Raw genomic sequence first — 20,629 nt, 5'->3', positions numbered from 1 at the left:
GCAGTGTGGTGCATTATTCAGTGCACCGCATTATCCTTTTTTTTGCTTTTGTTTTGTACAAGTTTTATTTGAAGTGTACAAAACATACACTTCATTCACTGCATTGTTGGGCGGCACGATGCGCTGCTCTGCCTGATATTGCAGTGCGATTCAAGCCGGTGTGCTGCAATAAAATGTAGCGCTAGGCTGCATTGCAGTGTGAATGGGAGGCAAAGGAAACCATTGTTTTGCCATGCAGTAAAATGTCTGTTGCTGCATATAGTGTGAATTGGCACTAATAATGAACTCTTTTTTTTTTTTTTTATTATAGGGGGAAAGGCATCAGAATGACAGAACCAGTATACTCCAGTCCATCCTTTGACAATATGCTGCCTGGAAATATATTCTTGCAGGTAAACCAGAATGAGAACTTTGACAGGTTTATTCAGTAAAGCATTGCAAAGAGCAGGAAGGACACACAGAGTGCAGTATCCTAGAACAACCAATCAGAATAATGCAATTATTTGCACTCCAGGCAAACTTCAAAATGAATAAGTAACTTGATAAGCATTCTGCAAAAATATATTCATACTACTTACTGTGATATCCTTCTTCACCATCATTATTCCCATGCACTTTCCTCTCGGTTTTCTGTCTTTGGGACTGGACATGGTTTCCCACTTTTTATCTGTTAAGTAGTTGCCACTGTTGCTGTGCTGAGATAAAGATGTCAGCATGAAGAGTAGTGTGGGCAGGTTTGGTAAAATTCTGCTATGATCAGCCCACCTGCTGTGTTACTGCTCTGCCTCTTTTTTTTTTTTTTTGCCTGTATCTTGCTGCTAGTGTAGGGTTAAGGCGGCTATACACCAATAGATTTCTTCAATTCAGCTTGCGGGCTGAACTAAATAAATCTTAACAGATTCCTCCATCCACACTACACAGCACGGATAGATGAATTCTGACAGCAGGCATCACCAGCTGTCAGATAACCCAGACGGCAGCTGCTTCAGATTGGATTCAGGAGCTGTTTGGCCGACAATTTCTCACCCAGCTCCTTTGATTTTTCAATCAAGGTTATTTGGAAAAAGGTGCTTTCTTTTGGCTCCATAGAGTTTAAAGCAAGTACATGAAAAATGCATTAAAGCAGAAGTATGTCCAAAGCTCTTTTGACCCTCCTCCTCCTATGGGTCAATGGAGTGCATTTCATTTTTCACTCTTGTGACCTGTATTCAGCTACAGTGGGCTAAAACCCTCTGCCAGCTGACATCATTCAGCTGGTCCAGGCTCTGGAGAGATTCCGATTTTAATGTCAGGATACACCCAGATGCTTGGACCTGCAGCTGGCTCAGCCGCACCTCCTGAGAGCCTGGGCCCCAGTTGCTCCCGCTCCCTCCACAGCCTGGTGCTCCAGTGAGCACTCTAGGGCAGAGCACAGAGCAGTGACTGACAGTCACTGGCTCACTGAAGACTGAGAACTGGGCGATCGGCAGTCTTTGATCGCTCAGTTCTCGGTCTTAGAGCCAGCAAGGAAGTACCTAAGTGGGTTTCTTTGTTTGCTTTGTTTTTTTTTTATGACTCCGCTTGAGGACGCAAACATGGTGCCCAGGAATCATGGGACATGCAGTGCAGAAAAATGGTGGGGAATGGCATGCGGCTTCAGCCCAGACATTCCTCCAGTCGCTCCAGTATACTGTAGATGCAAATTTGGCACAGGTACTAATATATGGCATGTAACCTTTCTAAAGTTTGTAATTTAAAAAACGTATACGTGTTTGATATGTGTGAGGGGTGAAAAAACAATAGTAGGTGAGAAGGCTGGAATCCCGGAGTTGGGCCAATCTGCTGACAAATACAAACTGTCATTTAGTTTGGTTATTACTGCACTGAACCCCATCCTTGTTTTTTTTTCTTTTTTTTTTTTAAGTTTTATTGGTTTTTACAAGTATGCCAGTAAACAAGTTAAAACTCAGGGACACCATTACCTGAAAACATACACAGTTGGTGACACAAGATTGTTGGGATGTAAAGGCATAGTGTACACAGTACATAATAAATAAAAAATGAACACGAATTACAAGATTGCAAAATAGCCGACAGCTGTTCCTAAACAAAAGATCCCCAAGATATAATCTTCTGTAAATAATAAGATGTGGATGTGTGGCTTTCCTGCCTGGCACCTGCTCAGCTAGTGGAGAGAAGTGTGAATACAATCCCATAATTCACAGAAAATGAAAACTTATAATCCTCCAAGTCAAGTCCTATATCCAAAAAACCCGGGTAGGGTATGGGGCAGGAGGGTAACAAAAACATCTTTAGAGGATAAGTTCACCTTTAGTAACATGTTACACTCGTATTTAGGGTGCAAAATTTAACATGTTACCAAAAAGCACCTGCTTGCACCCTGACCCCTTCCCTCATTGTGACAGCAGGCCATTGTTACAATTTGAAAAGAGCGCGGCTATGCGGGGCTCCGCCCACATGTTCATGTCATTCATTCAAAGCTTCCTGTGAATAAATGGACTACAACTACTGGGTGCTTGTGAGTGCTGTCTACATTTTCTTACCTGAAAAAAGATGTGCATTAATTATTTTTTGAATTTCGCTTTTAACAACAGCTCAAAGAGAAAACCATCCATCCTTGTTTGTAATTTTATTTTTTTAATCAGAAGAAAGTTTTATTTGAACACATTCAAGCATACATGTTCCATAAACACTCACAAAAGAATGTAGAGTTGAAATGTACAAAAACAAATAGTCAATTACAGCTTCCAACCCCATAGAGCTACGTACAGACATCAGCTCATTGAAGAGAACCTACAACCCCACCTAGTGGCTGAAAACAGAAATGACAGTACCAATAGAGCACCACTTTGGCACGCTCCAAAGTCAGATAGTAGTAACCAACATTAAGTAATCAACTCTGTCTTTGTTTTTACCTTCTAGAATTTACCGTCTGCTGTTGTCAGCCATGTTTTGAGCCCTCAGCCCGGGGAACGGGTGTTGGATATGTGTGCAGCTCCTGGAGGAAAGACCACTCACATTGCGTCTCTTATGAATGACGAGGTAAGGACAAGACGCCTCGCCTCCACACAACACTACTATTGGTCTATCGCCAGAAAACAGGGATGAGGTGAAATTACCCGACTGGCCTTGTAGTGCATTGCCCACCCATTTAACGGGAATGAGCCGATTTAATGTTGGGGCACGCGCATTAACGCAACATAGCAAAACACCAAGGTGTGAAGGGGCTTAAGCAACAGGTGAATGAGTATCTTCATCTTATTGTAGAATTCCTTATAATTTATTTGAGCTTAGATAGAGTGAGTAGATAGAAAGGCACTCTCTCTAAAAGAATCTCAAAATGCAGAACCTGGGCAGTGATACCACACTAAAAAAAATTGCTGTGTAAATATCTTGTGGGGGAACTTACTAAAACTGGGGCAGCAATGCATGCTAACCAATCAGCTTCTAGCCTCAGCTTGTTCAGTTGAGCTTTGAAAATGAAAGCCAGAAGCTGATTGGTTGCCATTCACTGTTGCTCCAGAGCCATCATCTCCTGTTTACTCGGCTCTCAGTCGGCAGTCACATACACAGTCCCGCCTCCGCCATCGGCATTGGACCAGCTCCTGTGATAGACAGAACACTAGTCCAATGCCGGTGGCAGAGGCGGGACTGTGTGTGTGACGTGAGAGCCGAGTGGAGAGGAGATGACGGCTCAGTGAATTCCGGCGGCACTCATCCCCCTCCTTCCCCTCCGAGTTATGCTCTCGGTGTATAACACGCACCCGCGATTTTCCCCCTATTTTCAGGGGGAAAATGTGCGTGTTATACGCCGATAAATACGGTAGTTAAACAAAAATCATTCTTGTATCTTATGAGAAAAATGTTTGTGTTTGCCCCTTTGGATTATTTCGCATGAACTGTTCTGATTGGCTCTTGAAAGCTGTGTACTAACGATCAGATTGTCGTACGATTGCTTCGAAAGCTATATTTTCGTCAGATTTTCTCATTGTGTGTACTAGGCCTTATACTGTGTTTGGCACCTGTGTTTTCATATTCTTGCACTGTTTGTAGTGTTTTTGTACTTCTTTACTGTACGCCTTTGAAAACTCTAACAAAACAGATTAAATATAAATAATACAATTGTTAAGTATCTGCATTCCTAGGGAGAAGTCATAGCTGTGGACAAGATAGCCAACAAAGTGGAGAAAATAAAGCATAATGCTTCACTGCTGCAACTCAAATGTATCCAGGCCTACTGCTTCAACAGCATCAAGGCTGTGTTACGTGAGCCCAAGGGGCTGGAGCCAGGTAAGAAGTCACTGAGAATTGGAACATTGTCCTTAACTTGGCAATATAGAAAGGGTTGCGTGGTCACATCTATACTATATAGATGGAAGCTTGTAGACTCCTGACTATCGCAGCTATGTGAGCTTGCTGGGCATTCCAATACAAACCTATGGGCAATAACGTGGAGCTTTGATCCGCACTTCCTTTTCAGCTATAAAAGCCTCCACTCTTCTCCAAGACTTCATCCAAGATTTGGATTGTGTTTGTAAGAAGGTGTACCCATTCAGCAAAAGCAAATTTAAAAAATTGTGAGATCTGGGGTTGATGTTGGGTGAGAAGAGCTAATTTGCAACCCTTATTCCAATTCATCACAATTGTTGGGTTTTTAACAGGATTGTGGTCAGGACACTGTAGGATACTTGAGTTCCTGCAAACCAAACTGGCCTGTGCTCGTAGGCAGGCACCCTTGATTTCGGCACTGCGAGGACAGTTGCACTTGGGATCAGTATTTTCCATAATGGCCTGCTTAAAGAATAAGTTCACCTCTCTGAACGTGTTACATGCTACACCCATATTTAGGGTATAACATGTAACAGCGATAAATCACTGTATTGTATTTTACAAGGACCATGGCGGTTTTTCTCAGACAGTGAGTCCTATGGCTAGTGAAAACTACCTCTCCCTTCCTTCCTTTCTTTAGTTTGGGAAAAGGAAATAGCTGGGAATTTCTGGATTGACTGCTTCCCTATTTGGATTGTATTGCTGCTTGCTGATAATCCAGTGCGGCCAATAGGGGGCGTCATTATACCTCCCTCTGGGATTTCACCATATGTCCATATCTGTCTACCCCAAAGTGCTTTTGGAGCCAAATACAGTGGGGATGGAAAGTATTCAGACCCCCTTAAATTTTTCACTCTTTGTTATATTGCAGCCATTTGCTAAAATCATTTAAGTTCATTTTTTTCCTCATTAATGTACACACAGCACCCCATATTGACAGAAAAACACAGAATTGTTGACATTTTTGCAGATTTATTAAAGAAGAAAAACTGAAATATCACATGGTCCTAAGTATTCAGACCCTTTGCTCAGTATTTAGTAGAAGCACCCTTTTGATCTAATACAGCCATGAGTCTTTTTGTAAAAAGACCTTACCTGTAAAAAAATGTGCATTTATTATTTTTTATTAAAAGGTGAACTTATCCTTTAAAGTTTGGCAACATGTCTCAATGTAGAAAGTTTTGGGGGGCGCACAACGCTGCAATCAGTAGTACGCTGTGTCCCCGTGATACGGCGCATCCCTAGTCTCGGTAAAGAGCCAATGAAGAGGCTCTTTACCCATGTGATTAGCTCTGTCCAATCACAGCTGATCACATGTAAACAAGGAAATGCCGGTTATCAGGTCTCCTCTCCTCACACTGACAGCGTGTGAGGAGAGGAGAGCCGATCAGAGGCATTTCCTCACAAGGGAGACCTGCACAGATTAGTGATTATCAGTGCAGCCCCATCAGTGATGCCAGTCAGTGCCGCCTTTCAGTGCCCATCAGTGCAGCCTCCTCAGTGAAGGAGAAAAATTACTCATTTACAAAATTTTCTAACAAACTAAAACTTTTTTTTTATTTTTCTCAAAATTTTCATTCTTTTTTTCGTTTTTTTTTTTTTGGCAAAAAATAGTGGTGATTACATACCACCAAAAGAAATCTCTATCTGTCTCAAAAAAAATTATAAAATTTTAATTTGAGTACAGTGTTGCAGACTAGTAAATGTCATTCCAATTGTGACAGCTCTGAAGGCTGAAAAATGGCCTGGGCACAGGAAGGGGGTGAAAGTGCCCAGTATTGAAGTTGTTAAGCAAATTGTTTTTCTGAATGAGTTGCAAATTTTGCTTACCTGGAGATCCTGCCATTAAGAGCATTTCCCAATGCAGGCTGACAATACTAAGGCTTAACGTTACAATTTATATCAGCTTTGTCAGCCTGCTGTGTGCACTGTTTTAGTTGGCTGTTGGGCTGCGTATATGATAGATCTGATAAACCGCCTAGCAGCTAACACTTATTATAACACTGAGATTCCCCATTATGGTATCAGACCCTACCTCTTAGCATTTTCTTTCACCGCAATGATCTATCTCGATATCAAAGAAAAAAAAGATGGTAAAATGTTGACTTGAACTATGCTAAAACCCTGTAATGCTTGTATTGAAGAGTATATAGTAGTTTATGTTGTTTTTATTTAATGCTAAACAATTATTTTCCAGGTCTTGGCCCTCCATTCTGTCCAGAGTCATTTGACCGCATTCTCTTGGATGCTCCTTGTAGTGGAATGGGGCAGAGGCCTAGTATGGCTTGTCCACTATCCCTAAAAGAACTCACTTCTTATCAGCCTCTGCAGCGCAAACTTTTAAGCACGGTAAGGACCCTTGTAGAAGAAAGGCTTCAGATTTATCTTACAACCAGTAATACACTTGCAGGCTGCATGTTGCTGATAGGCATTGCACCTTCTTGTTTGTTATGATTGATTATCCAGGCTGTTATTGGAAGGGGCAATAAACCAAGGAATGTAATAAAGGTCATAGAAAATAATGTAAAAGTTTTATACAATAAATCTTTTATTTGTGGTGAAGATATCTGTTTGAGATCCATGTGTGGGTCTGTGAGGTGTTGGCACCAATAGGGCAAGTAAGCACTGCTAAGAGTTAAACTTACTGGGAATTACTGTAGGTTAGGAGGAAGAAATTGGTTGAATAAAGATTCGTCCGATTTAAAAATATATAACTTTTTTACATAAATCTGTGCGTGTGCCTCCAAATATTTTTTCAACCAATTTCTTCCTCAAATTACTGGGATGTTGGCACACAGCTATCTGTGTATCCAGAGTATCACCCTGTGGTGATACAATAGATTCATTATCTTCTTATCAGGAACCAAGAATCAGACTGAGACAGAAGTATAGTTAAATCACACTTGTTTAATAATAATAAGGTAAACACAGTAAGCGTAGTCAAAAAAAGCTAGAGTTCAGTAACCAGATCGGGTAGTCAGCCAAGCAAATGTCAGAGAGCCAGAGATAAACGCAGTAGTACAGCAAGCAGTATCAGGAGCCAGAAGCAACGTCAGCCGAGCAAGTCTTCAACTGGAATGCAGGAGAAAGTCTCTGTGATGTTGACAAAGGCGAAGGCAGAGATCAAGTGAGCTGGACGGCTTTAAGTTGGCAGGACTGACGAGCAGAATCAACAACAGCTGGGTAACTGTGGCGAGAAATAGGAGCTGGCAATTAGCCGGCAGCTGAGCGGCCAGCTCAGAGAAGGAAGGGCTGAGCCCAGCCCTGACACTTATACTGTAGGTTAGAGTTAAGACTAGGGCTGACATGCTAAAACCCTCCCAAGAGGAGTCCCTTCCTTCCTTGAGCCCCCATGCTTTATAATTACATTTTCAAGATGTCTTCCTTTTCTGCTTCTGGCCCTGGGCAGTCCTATATGATGCGGAGAGTGGTGTTGACTTGATGTAGTCGGCACGTTCTCTGCATTTATATACTGTGACTGCATTGCTTTGTGGTGACACCCTCTCAGGGGACAGGTCCATGACACCCTGCAATCACAGTATGTCCAAAGTCTTCCGAGTTGAGTGACATGTTTCCTCCATGGTTACAGATGCTCTTTAAAATAAAGGCAGTGTAGTAGGGATTGATATTTTCAACCCAAAGCAGACTTTCTGCCCAGTATTCCTGCAGAATAATGCAGTCAACCATCAACTTTCGCTGGCCCTTTAGGATTATTGTAGTTCTGCAGTACCTTCATCTCTTTGCGAGGTGGTGCATGGGCTTCCTTGATTATGTGATCACGGTGATTGGATGTTAAAGGTGATTTGGAGCCTGTCCTACTGCCTCTCAATTGTTGCTAGGTGACTGTGCGCTGTCACAGCAGATGTGCTGGAAATACCCAAATGAGCCCATTGCCAGCACAAAAGAGGTAAGCATGTTTGTGGCAGCACACTTCTGTGTTGCCACATACATGCATAAAGCTGTTAGGAAGGGGGTAAAGGTTTCTACAGTCGCAGCATACACTTTTATTTAATAACAGCATTTTATAAACAGTACAAAAAAATTGTTATTTTTTACAATTCAATATAAGCTTAGTTGAAAAATCTCCTTTCATGTTGAGTGCTGCCTGCCTGCTGGCGTCTCTATCCACAACTTCCTTAATTCCCTGCATGCTTTCCAGCTTTTCTTCTGCTGTTAACTTTCCAGTTCTAAGGACTACATTTCCCATGGTACCTTGCTGCCTGAAAGCAATGAGAATTCAAGGAAGTAAATGTGTGAGGTTCTTCACAAAGTAAACAGTGTAAGAACGTTGAGACGTGACTCAGAATGTGGCACCAAATCCAAACAACAATGAAGAAAAAAAAATAGGAATGGACTTTAACCACTTCCCGCCCGACATATAGAAAAATGACGGCCGGAAAGTGGTTGTATTATCCTGACTGGACGTCGTATACACTGTATATGTGGTTTATCCAAGGGGGCAACACGTGGAATAATCCACTGAGTGGATGTCCCTGCCTCTGTCTATGTGGAGGTGCTTCTTTGCAACCAGGATCGGTACGGGCACTAGGGGAGATTTAATAATTAAGCAGATCTATAATGTTTGGGGACCACTCATCTATTTAGGATGGCTTGGCTTTACTACATATAAACGCCCTACATTATTCCACGTGTTGCCCCCTTTGATAATCCACATATACAGTGTATTTTTTTGACCTCAGGGCGAGCTTTCTTCTTTGGCTGAACTACACCTAATGCACTCTCGCTCTGGGGTTTTCTGTTCACTGCTCCCCCTTCCCTTATCGCCATGCTGTGGACTGGGCATTCCATGTTTCCCATTCAAACCTGGTACCAATAGGATCTCCTGAGGAAGCTGTAAGCGAAAAGCTTAGTGATCCCTTGGTACTCTGATTTCCTGTGGGGCCCTGATATGGAAGATCATCTCTGATACAAGCAATAAATTCATCATACTTATGGGCATACCTACATGTTTCTTTGTGTGTGATTATATTTATATTTATATATATATATATATATATATATATATATATATATATATATATATATATATATACATATATGGGATGATGTCGCATGTATATCATCATGTACCGATCCCTTTCAAATCACTTCCTTGATTTTAAAGTGTTTTTTTGAGTACTCCTTTTCCTTTTTTGGGGCTACTAGTGGCTACCAAAGTCCATTCCAATTCCTGTTTTTTCTTCTTCTTCTTCTTCTTCACAAAGTAAATTTATAAACTTCAGGATCACTTTAATTAATAGAAGTAGGCTAGAAATAATGGAAACTTAATGTAGAAATGAATATAATGATTATGTTTGGACCATAGATGCACTTTCCGGCTTGTTTAGCCTACAATGGCAGCTTATGTAGGACATGAAGTTGCACTGCAAAGTTACAAAGAATGTCAGGTACCTCAGTGACAGTGCAGATTCTTTCAATGCTGTGTTCTTTTCTCAAAACTTTCACTTTTTTCCCCATTAGGCAGTTGAGTTGTTGAAACCTGGAGGCACGCTGGTTTACAGCACATGTACTATAACTTTAGCTGAAAATGAAGAACAGGTTGCCTGGGCTCTGAAGACGTTTCCCTGCCTCCAGCTTGAAGTGCAGGTAATGGAAGTGCGGCATTGTGTGTTCTGCATTCTTTCTACCCATACCAGACAATGACTGCCTGCTTTTCACATTTTCAGTCAGCCTATAAACTTGGCCAACTTGTTTTTAAATATGCAGGCTCCAAGGCTGTAATCTTGATCACTACCTAGGTCCTAGGAGATCACTGACATATAGCACAAGCATGCAGCCAGTGAAGTCTGCAAAGTCTCAACTTCCATCTTGCTTTCCTGCTGCAGTTTTTTCACTCGCTGGTAAATGAATTGGAGGGGGTACTTAAAATGTTACAGTTACTCATGTATCATGTAATAAAAAACACAGCCGACATAGTGCTCTCTGCTATAAAACTTTTATTTAAAACCTGCTAAAAGAGGACACTTACTAGATATAAAAACAAAATTTGCTTGTTAAATGTATTGAGAGCGTCCGCTCGCTCACCACCGTGGCTGCGCAACGTCAAAGGCTCGGATCCTCTCCTCTGCACATGTATTAACCTCTGAATGGTCTTCCTGATCTGCTGAGGAAGACCAGAGGTCGATACGTGTGCAGAGATGAGGATCCGAACCTTTGACGTTGCGCAGCCACGGAGGTGAGCAAGCGGACACTCTCAATACATGTAACAAGAATTTTGTTTTTATATCTAGTAATTGCCCTCTTTTAGCGGGGTTTTAAACAAAAGTTTTATAGCAGAGAGCACTATGTCGGCTGTGTTTTTGATTACATGATACATGAGTCCCTTGAAGTGGAGGAACAGCTGAATAATCTCGGAGATCAACTCCCTATCTGTGAGGGATACATTGGGTGGAGTGGAGATCATGAAAGGGAGAGATTGAACAGCTGAGTCCTGAGAGAAAGAAAAGACCTTTGGGGGAGTGAAAATTAAGAGTTCATTTGAGTCTTCCTGACTCATCCTTGAGGTAAGCAGATTAAATAGCTGGTGGTGATTTGCACAAGCAATAAGAATTATTGAGAAGCACGGTGATATGATAATAACACTGGAGCACTACTATAAAGATTGATATTGATTTATGGGACATTTATTATGAATTTGAATTTTATTGCATGTATACATAGCACTAAGTATAGCATTGAATTATCACTGTAGTAGCGCTGCACTGCGTGTGTGTATGTGCGTCTGTTGGTATATATATTATTATTATTATTAAGCAGGATTTATATAGCGCCAACAGTTTACGCAGCGCTTTACAACATGAGGGCAGACAGTACACTTACAATACAAATCAATACAGGAGGAATCAGAGGGATATACATATATATATATATATATATATATATATATATATATATATATATATATATATATATAAAATATGGAGAGAGAGAGAGCTTAACCACTTAAGGACCGAGCCTTTTTTTGAGATTTGTTGTTTACAAGTTAGAAACCATTTTTTTTTTTTTGCTAGAAATTTACTTAGAACCCCCAAACATTATACTTTTTTTTTTCTAACACCCTATAGCATAAAATGGCTGTCGTTTCAATACTTTCTGTCACACCGTATTTGCTCAGCGGTCTTATGCCCCGTACACACGGTCGGATTTTCCGATGGAAAATGTCCGATCGGAGCGTGTTGTCGGAAATTCCGACCGTGTGTGGGCTCCATCGGACATTTTCCATCGGATTTTCCGACACACAAAATTGGAGAGCAGGAGATAAAATTTTCCGACAACAAAATCCGTTGTCGGAAATTCCGATCGTGTGTACACAAATCCGACGGACAAAGTGCCACGCATGCTCAGAATAAATAAAGAGATGAAAGCTATTGGCCACTGCCCCGTTTTTATAGTCCCGACGTACGTGTTTTACGTCACCGCGTTCAGAACGATCGGATTTTCCGACAACTTTGTGTGACCGTGTGTATGCAAGACAAGTTTGAGCCAACATCCGTCGGAAAAAATCCATGGATTTTGTTGTCGGAATGTCCGAACAAAGTCCGACCGTGTGTACGGGGCATTACACTTTTTTGGGAAAAAATACACTTTTTTGAATTAAAAAATAAGACAACAGTAAAGTTAGCCCAATTTTTTTTATATTATGAAAGATAATGTTACACCGAGTAAATTGATACCCAACATGTCACGCTTCAAAATTGCACCTGCTCGTGGAATGGCGACAAACTTTTACCCTTAAAAATCTCCATAGGCGACGTTTAAAAAATTCTACAGGTTTCATATGTTGAGTTACAGAGGAGGTCTGTGGCTAGAATTATTGCTCTCGCTCTACGGATCACGAAGATATCTCAAATGTGTGGTTTGAACACCATTTTCATATGCGGGCGCTACACACATATGCGTTCGCTTCTGCGCGCGAGCTCGGCAGGACGGGGCGCGTTTAAAATTTTTTTTTTTTATCTTATTTCTTTTACCTTTTTTATTTTTACACTGTTCCTTAAAAAAAAAGTCACTTTTATGCCTATTACAAGGAATGTAAACATCCCTTGTAATAGAAAAAAAAAAAAAAAAGCGGGGGGCTCTCCCATCGCTGATAAAAATAGCCGCAGAGACTGTTATTATCGGAAACCAGACCGCCGGCCGAAAAAGAGGATACCGGGGTTATGGCAGGTAGCAGCTGTGCCATAACAATAATATTCCTCTTCAAACTTAGGACATATATCGGCGTGCGGCGGTCCAGAAGTGGTTAAGGGGATGGCTACTACCACGAATTACCTTCACATATGCTGTTGCAGTGTGCAGGTAATGATACTTCTTATCTACATAATCCAGTCAACAGTTACTAGCTACGTCAGTTATTTATGGTTTGGCTTTTGGCCACAATTGTTACACCACTTGCTGTTTTGTTCATTGGTACATAGCTGGACACGCTTGATTTTGAGAGGGGAGATGCCACCATCTGTGTACTCTGCCACGGTGGTCCTTATTCCTAAACCTGAGAAGGACCCGGCTGATTGTGCGTCGTATCGGCCAATTTCTTTATTGAATATTGACTATAAAATACTAGCAAAGATCCTGGCCAAATATCTCAATGCAGTCATTCTTAGTATAATTCATCCAGACCAAACTGGCTTTATGCCAGGAAAGTCTACCTCCATTAACATACATAGGACACAACTAATAGCTCAACTTAGAAAATTTCTGCCTGAGTCTTGTGCACTGGTTTCACTAGACCCCGCGAAAGCCTTCGACTCAATAGAATGGCCCTTTCTTATGGCTGCGTTGCACTCATTTGGCTTTGGCACTAAATTCCAACAATGGGTCACTATTCTTTATAGGGATCCCACGTCTAACCTTTTAAACAATGGTCTCCTATCCCCATCTATACAGCTTCGAAGAGGTACCAGGCAGGGATGCCCTCTGTCTCCGCCGTTATTTGCGGTCGCTATCGAGACGCTGGCACTGAGATTTCGGCAGTCTCCTCTCTTTAAGTGCATCACTGTGGGTGAGATAGTAGACACTATAGGACTATATGCAGATGACATTATTATTATTATTATTATTATACTGGTTTTATAGAGCGACAACAGTTTGCGCAGCGCTTTTCAACATTACAGTTACATTACAATTTGGTACAAGAGGAATCCGAGGGCCCTGCTCGTTAGAGCTTACAATCTAAAAAGGGAGGGTCAATTGATACAAAAGGTAATAGCTGTGGGGGGATGAGCTGATGGAGGAAGTAAAACAGTGTTAGTTAGAAGCCGGATAGGCTTCTTTGATTATTTTATATATGCAGGATACCTCCTCTGCCTCATTAGGAATAGCAATGCAAATCATAGACAAGTTTGGCACGTATTCGGGCCTTAAAATTAACTGGCAGAAGTCAGCCCTGATGCCCTTTTCCTCGTAGGCTCTTCCATGCAGTGATCCTCCATGACCTCTTAAGGTAGTGACCTGGTTTAAATATTTGGGAATCATTATCACCCTGTCTCCAGAGGCTTCCCAAGCGAATCTGAACCCTCTGGTTACCATGATTAAAGCTAAACTTACTGTCTGGGTCAAACTTCCCCTGTCTGTGGCAGGCAGGATTAATCTCATTAAGATGATCCTTCTGCCCAGGTGTCTGTACATGACTTCTCACATGCCTACATTGGTACCTAAATCATTTTTTAAAACCCTGAACACGCTACTTATCACCTTTATTTGGGTCACCCATAGGCGGAACCTTAAATTCTCCACTCTGCAGCGCCCTAAGACTGATGTTTGCATGGCATTGCCTAACTTATATTATTATTTGGCTGGGCAGCTACGCCATCCGACTCTTTTTTCAGTAAAAAGAGTTTAAAAAATATTAGACAGTGATAAGCACGTAGAAGATGTTTTTTAGAAGATTAGAAACAGCTGAGATAGAGAGTGTCCATTTCTTACGTGTATATCAGACCTTTTAATATAATTACATTTTTTTTTTTTTTTTTTTAACCAACAGGAGCCACACGTAGGAGGAGAAGGTATGCCCGGTGCTGGGTTATCCCTGGACCAGTTGGAACTTCTACAGCGGTTTGACCCATCGGCCACTGAAATATTTGACGTTGACGCAAACAAGTTAAAGTTGGATGAGGACCTTGTTGCAGTCGCAAACTCTGACACCATTGGCTTCTTCATAGCCAAATTTCTCAAAAAGTCTTGACCTACATTTTTATATTTTTAGCGACTGTGCGCAGAGGGAAGTGATTCGATCTTCAGGTGGCAGACTCATTAGACTTCACTGTTTCCATGACAACAAATTAATATCTGTCAATATGAAAGCAGACTGTCTGCCAGCTGTTCATGTTGCAGCCCGCTACTGCGACGATGAGTTGAAGTGTAACCCGGGGGGGTTTCGGACGTGATTTTATTTTATTTATTTATCATTTTATCAGCATTTGCTGATAAATGCCAGCCAACGCATAGATGATGGTTTAAGGCGTAAATTCAACCTGTGCTCTGTATACCTACTTTGCCAGCATTTGGGAAAGATGTGACACTTACCACTATGCCCAGTGTCTGAGGGGCCAGTTGCCAGACCCAGGAGCTGTCACATGGGGAACAAGAGGGAGCGTGTATAGCACTGAGCAATACATAGGTGTTTTCAGGGCTGTGGGAAGCATGGGAAAGTGAAGTATAGGGGCCTTGTCACCAGCCTTTGTTGGTGTCAGAGCTGCTTCTCTCCACACATGTCAATGAGAATGCAAAAAGCAGCTTGCAAAAGGTTGATGCAGCTCAACTAGTGACATTAAAATAGTAGAAATAGTAGGCGCCAACAGGTTTGGACACAGTCTTATAGAGTTAAAAAGTCCATCTGGGAAACATCATGTATAAAGTCCATAAATGAGATGCACGTGATCCTGAAAATGCGTGCACCAGGGCACCTTCTTCTAAGGAGCAGAAGAAGGCTCTCTCTATGTAGAACACGAAAAACAAATGGAGAAGCTCCTCTCTGTGCAGACTGTTAAAAAAAACTTTTAATAAAGAATAAAAATGCCAAATAGCAACTTGCATAGTAAGGTAGGTATTGGGCTCATCAAAGTAAGTAAGTCCGGGATGCAGTGTGGAGAATGCCACCGAGGGGCCACCAGAGATGGGGCCAGGATGAGGGCTCCGGTGCTGCAATCACAGGGGTTCCATGTATTGCCTACTTCCTATGCCTGACAAAATAGCACGCATGCTCTGAAACGAGCAGTGGCTCCGGTGACGTCATCCCGCCAATGCCCTGTCTCACATGTGCGTTCCAGCACCATCTTGGAAGTGTCTGGCCCACTTCCCTAAACACCTCACGGCGTGGCAGAAGACCCTGGAAGCCCCTCGGCGTCATTCTTCACACTGCGTCCCAGGCTTACTTTGATTGATGAGCCCAATACTTACCTTACTGTGTGAGTTGCCATTTTTATTCTTCATTAAATGTTTTTTTTTTTTTTAACAGTCTGCACGTAGAGGCGCTTCTTCATTTGTTTTTTGATGTAGCTGAACTGGAGGTCAGTTGCACATGTAAACTGTGAATGATCTTAGAAGCATCTCAAACTGATGTCAAATGTAAATAAGTGTAATGCACCTGAAAGCACTCTGCAATTGCCCATCAGTGCAGGTCCTTAGACTTCTGGTGGAGCAAACTATCAAGGGAACCTATTATTTTTTTTCAAGCCCAGCTGAAGTAGAGGTTCATTAAAAAAAATAGCTTCTCCACTTACACTGTTCTTCGTGTTGGGCACATGGCTACGAGGAATCTTCAGCTGTGGTGATTGTATTTTGGAAGCCGACACTGCCAGCTGTCAAAATGCTGGAACAGCGGCTGTATCTGATTGGATACAGGCGCTGTTCGGCTGACAATTTTCTGCCCGGCTTTTTCAATTATTCAGTGAAGGGATATCAGGGTGGAAGCAGCCGCAGGGCCGCTTACTAAGCACATTTTGGCTGGTTCATCAGGAACAGTTAGAAATATCCTCCGTGTATGGCCAGCTTTAGTCTGTTCTCCTAAAGTGCAATAAAGTCGGGCAAGGAGCTTGATACTAGCTGGCCAAATCTGACACAAACCTCAGCCCTGCTCTGAGGATCCTACCCAATGGAAAATAGCAGTTTACCTTCTATGTAGTTCAGCTACCTATATGCCAATAAAAGAGCAGCTCCAGTGCTGGTACTAAGGCCTGTTTCACACGGGCTTCAACTTGTATAAGATCAATGTGAACAGCAAGGTTTGACAAAAGATTTGCAGAGCTTTCATCAAGATTTGTTGAAGTTTTAAAGGTAGAATTAGACATGCGTCTAAATCTCCCATGCCTCTGAAGACTGATCCCCGTTCTGATTGCGCTTCAGAGGCTACTGACAGATGGTGAGGAAGCGATGCAACACCTCCTTGCCTCCTGTTTCAACCCTATTTTTGCTGACAAACATGCCGCAACCATATGCATTGTACGCAGTTGCGGGTTGTTTACAGCATTTCCTAATTTACTTGTGTAACGCTACATGTTTGGTCAACTTTGTGCGGCCGTGGCATGTAAACATCCCCGTCCAATACCCTATCGCAGCTTAAGGCGATTTGCGGGCAGAAAAAAATCAGCTCAACTGCACATTTTGTTATCTGCCTCCCCATCACAAGTCTAAACAATGCCATAAAGTGGAGCTCCACCCAATGGGGAAGTTCAGCTTTAAGTACCCTTCCCCTGCCACATTTAGCAAGGCATTTTTTTGGGGGCGGGGGGGGGGAGGAGTGGGTACCTGGTTTTGACAGGTACCCACTCCCACTTCTGCTGAGATTGCCTCTCCTCCCTCCCATTTTGCAGTCTTCTGGGACACGTCACAAGTCCCAGAAGACTGCTGGTCTATTTAGGTGGCACAGTGCGGCTTGCAAATGGGTAGTGGGCACCCGGCTGTAAAGCCGCAAGCTGTCACAGCCGGGTGCCCACAGTTGAAATGCCAGTGGGGAGAGGACATGAGGAGAAGGGTGGCATGGGTGAGCCCATTGCTGGATCATGGGACAGGTGAGTGTGTGTTTATTCAAAGTCCGCAGCTACAGTTTTTACACTTCCTGACCGTGCTATAGCAAAATAATAGTTACTGCGCATTCATCCAGTTCTCGGAGGGCGTCACATGACGTCCTCCCAGAACTGCGCCACAGCGTGAGGAAAGAAGAGAGCCGGTACTTAGCTAGTGTGAAAGGGGACATCTTCACTTTATCGGCAGCCCCATCAGTACCTTTTGAGTGCTGCTTATTAGTGTCCATCAGTACAGCCTTAAGTGGTTAAAAGCTTCAACAAAGCTTGCTGTTCACACCACTCTTATAGCACAAAGAAGGGGTTAACAAGGGGTTAAAAGCGCCACTGCTGAATCGCTTTGCAGGCACTTCAGCAGCGATGCCCATTGATTTCAATGGCAGGGGCGGTTTGGGAACGGTGGGTACACCGCTCTCGCACCGCCCCAAAGATACTGCTTGAAGGACTTTTTTTTTCCGTCCTGCGAGCGGACCGCCCCAGTGTGAAAGCACTCCGACCTTCACACTTGGGAGGTAGTTTACAGGCATTATTTTTAGCGCTAAAACGCCTGTAAAGCGCCTTCAGTGTGAATACTAAGACTCCCTGGCCAATAGGGGCTTCCTGATTGGCCGGGAGGCCAATGAGGAAGACAATAGCGAATATCCATTTGCTATTGTCACACAAGTGGGTGTGCTCGGGGCGCAATGCTCTGCGCCCCAACCCCACCCTTTTTTGAAGCCTAGTAAAGCCTCAGGCTATAATCATGTGCTTAAAAAAAAAAAACCCCATTGGAAACCATGCGTCCGGCGCCCCACATGTAGATTAGGGGCCAGACACATGGATCGGGGGGGGGGTGGTGCCCCTTATGGAGCGGCCACCACTGATTTCAGCTAGCCAAAATGTCAGTGTCACTTTTCTGCACTACATTCTGGGTAATTGATAAAGTTCTACAGACCTAAAATTAGCATTCACTATGGATATTAATATTTCTGCAATATAAAGAAAAAAAGTGTAAGTGAAAAACTGCTACGTGCAATCTGCCAGTGAACCAATTATACTATCCAGGAAACACTGCAGTTCTGACCAAATCAGAAAGTTCACCATGCGTTTTTTTTTTTAGTCCAGTAAAGCCTTTTTGGTGTGGGGGAGGGGAGGGGCCATGACCATAATATCCTGTTCTCCTATATTACGGCAGTATGGCAGCCATCTCAGGGAAAGGGCAGTGCTGGGTATATCCGGGCTCAGAAAGTACTGATACTGGCAGCTATAGGAATCTTCCTGAAAAAGGTTCAATAGCAAGATCAAATAATCAAGCAGGTGTCTTCTAAATTGTGTTTGTTTGGGAAAAAAGCTTTTAAAGTGTATTTCTACTTTTGCAGCCAAATTGGGATAACGCCTATTTTACATGTTGTTTAGGAGAAAAAAAAAAAAAAATTATTGCTTACCATTTTACTTGTTTTTTACTTGCTTCAAAATTCTACCTAGCTTTCCTTATCTATATAATGGTATGGAGAAGGTGGTGGAGTCATGTCTGCAATAAGGCCCCTTTCACGCGGGGGCGGCGGCGGCGCTATTGTAAGCGGCGCTTTGCCATCAGTATTCGGCCGCTAGCGGGGCGGTTTTACCCCCGCTAGCGGGCGAGAAAGGGTTAAAAACCACTGCAAAGCGCCTCTGCAGAGGCGCTTTGCCGGCGGTATAGCCGCGCTGTCCCATTGATTTCAATGGGCAGGAGCGGTGTATACTCCGCTCCTTCACCGCTCCGTAGATGCTCTCAGCAGGACTTTTTTTCCCGTCCTGCTAGCGCACCACTCTAGTGTGAAAGCCCTCGGGGCTTTCACACTGGAGAGACAGCAGCGGATGTTTTAGGTCGGTTTGCTGGCGCTATTATTAGCGCAATAGCGCCTGCAAACCACCCCAATGTGAAAGGGCCCTAATTAAAGAATATGTAAACCAAACATTATATGTTCTTGGTATGTGTCGGCTGTACCATGTACTTTTATGAGAAAGTATCCTGTTCTCTTTGCATTGCTTCCTTTGTGTGAATTCCCTGGTGTTCCTGCCAGTCCCTCTACTTTCCTATTAAAGTGGTAGTAAACCGATTCTACCACTTGTACCTACAGGCAAGCCTATAGTAAGGCTTACAGTGGATATAAATAGTCTATGATGTAAAAAAATAAGACCAAGATAAATCATTTCAGAATTTTTTCCACCTTTTTAATGTGACTCATAAATTGTACAACTCAGTTGAACAACAAACAGAAATCTTTTAGGTGGAGGAAAGTAAAAATAAAAAAAATAAAATAATACGGTTACATAAGTGTGCACACCCTTAAACTAATACTTTGTTGAAGCACCTCTGATGCTTTGGAAGCTCTGCGGACCATGGCTTTTTCTGTAGGATGCGACTAAGTTTAGGTTCACATCTATGCGGCTGCGCTTGATGCATTTTTCAGTGCATTTTGCATTTTTAAAACCTTGTTTTTTATGCATTTTTTTGCTTGCAGTTTTCATGGATTTTATGTTTTACATTTTTTTTCTCTTTAAACACACTGTAAACACACTGTATATAGCTGGTTGCACGTCCTTAACAACGGATGAGTCATCAGCTGTCAGTGGGTTTCCCCGCTGACAGCTGAATGTAAAAAAAAAATTTGCCGGCAAAAAAAAAAAAAACTGCGTGGGGGCACCACCCCTCCGTGTTTAGTAGGGATTCGGAGAAGACACCCCCCCCCCCCATGCCATTTTTTTTTTTTTTTAAATGGCGTGGGGTCCCGCCCAAAATCTATACCAAACCCTTATCCGAGCATGCAGCCTGACAGGTCCAGGCCCCCCCCTCCAAAACCATTTGAGGCCGCATGCCCTCAACATGGGCGGGTTGCTCCCCCCCCCCCCCAAAGCACCTTGCCACCATGTTAATGGGGACAAGGGCCTTTTCCCGACAACCCTGGCCGGTGGTTGTCGAGGTCTGCGGGCGGGGGGGGGCTTGTCGGAATCTAGAAGCCTCACTTTAAGAAAGGAGCCCCCAGATCCCGCCCCCCCAATGTGAATGGGTATCGGTACATCGTACCCCTACCCATTCACCTCCAAAAAGCAGTGACATTAAAAAAAAAAAAAAAAAAGCCAGTTTTTGACAAGTCCTTTATTAAAAAAATAACTCTGAGCTGTTCTTTTCCTGCTGCTGTCACAGCAATAGATTCCAAATGCAAATACCACACTTATCCTGGCCATACACTATACGAAAAATTAGCCGAATCCATTTTCAAAAAATGGACATTCGGCCG

The 20,629-nt window shown here is 42.8% G+C and overlaps 1 protein-coding gene across 2 annotated transcripts in view; it reads left to right on the top strand.

Moving 5' to 3' along the window:
• Positions 1-14,821, top strand: part of NSUN6 (NOP2/Sun RNA methyltransferase 6) — a 38,787-nt gene extending 23,966 nt beyond the window's left edge. For both annotated transcript variants that reach the window (XM_073629745.1, XM_073629744.1), the window contains exons 7-12: positions 311-392; positions 2,923-3,042; positions 4,146-4,290; positions 6,527-6,678; positions 9,811-9,936; positions 14,333-14,821. In XM_073629745.1, coding sequence (XP_073485846.1) covers positions 311-392; positions 2,923-3,042; positions 4,146-4,290; positions 6,527-6,678; positions 9,811-9,936; positions 14,333-14,533 — 826 coding nt within the window. In that variant the 3' untranslated portion in view covers positions 14,534-14,821. The remainder of the gene's footprint in view (positions 1-310; positions 393-2,922; positions 3,043-4,145; positions 4,291-6,526; positions 6,679-9,810; positions 9,937-14,332) is intronic.
• The last annotated feature ends 5,808 nt before the right edge of the window (positions 14,822-20,629 follow it).

The sequence above is a fragment of the Aquarana catesbeiana genome, linkage group LG05 (genome assembly GCF_042186555.1).
Source record: "Aquarana catesbeiana isolate 2022-GZ linkage group LG05, ASM4218655v1, whole genome shotgun sequence".
Taxonomy (NCBI): Eukaryota; Metazoa; Chordata; class Amphibia; order Anura; family Ranidae; genus Aquarana; species Aquarana catesbeiana.
This window is presented reverse-complemented; position numbering and strand designations above follow the sequence as displayed.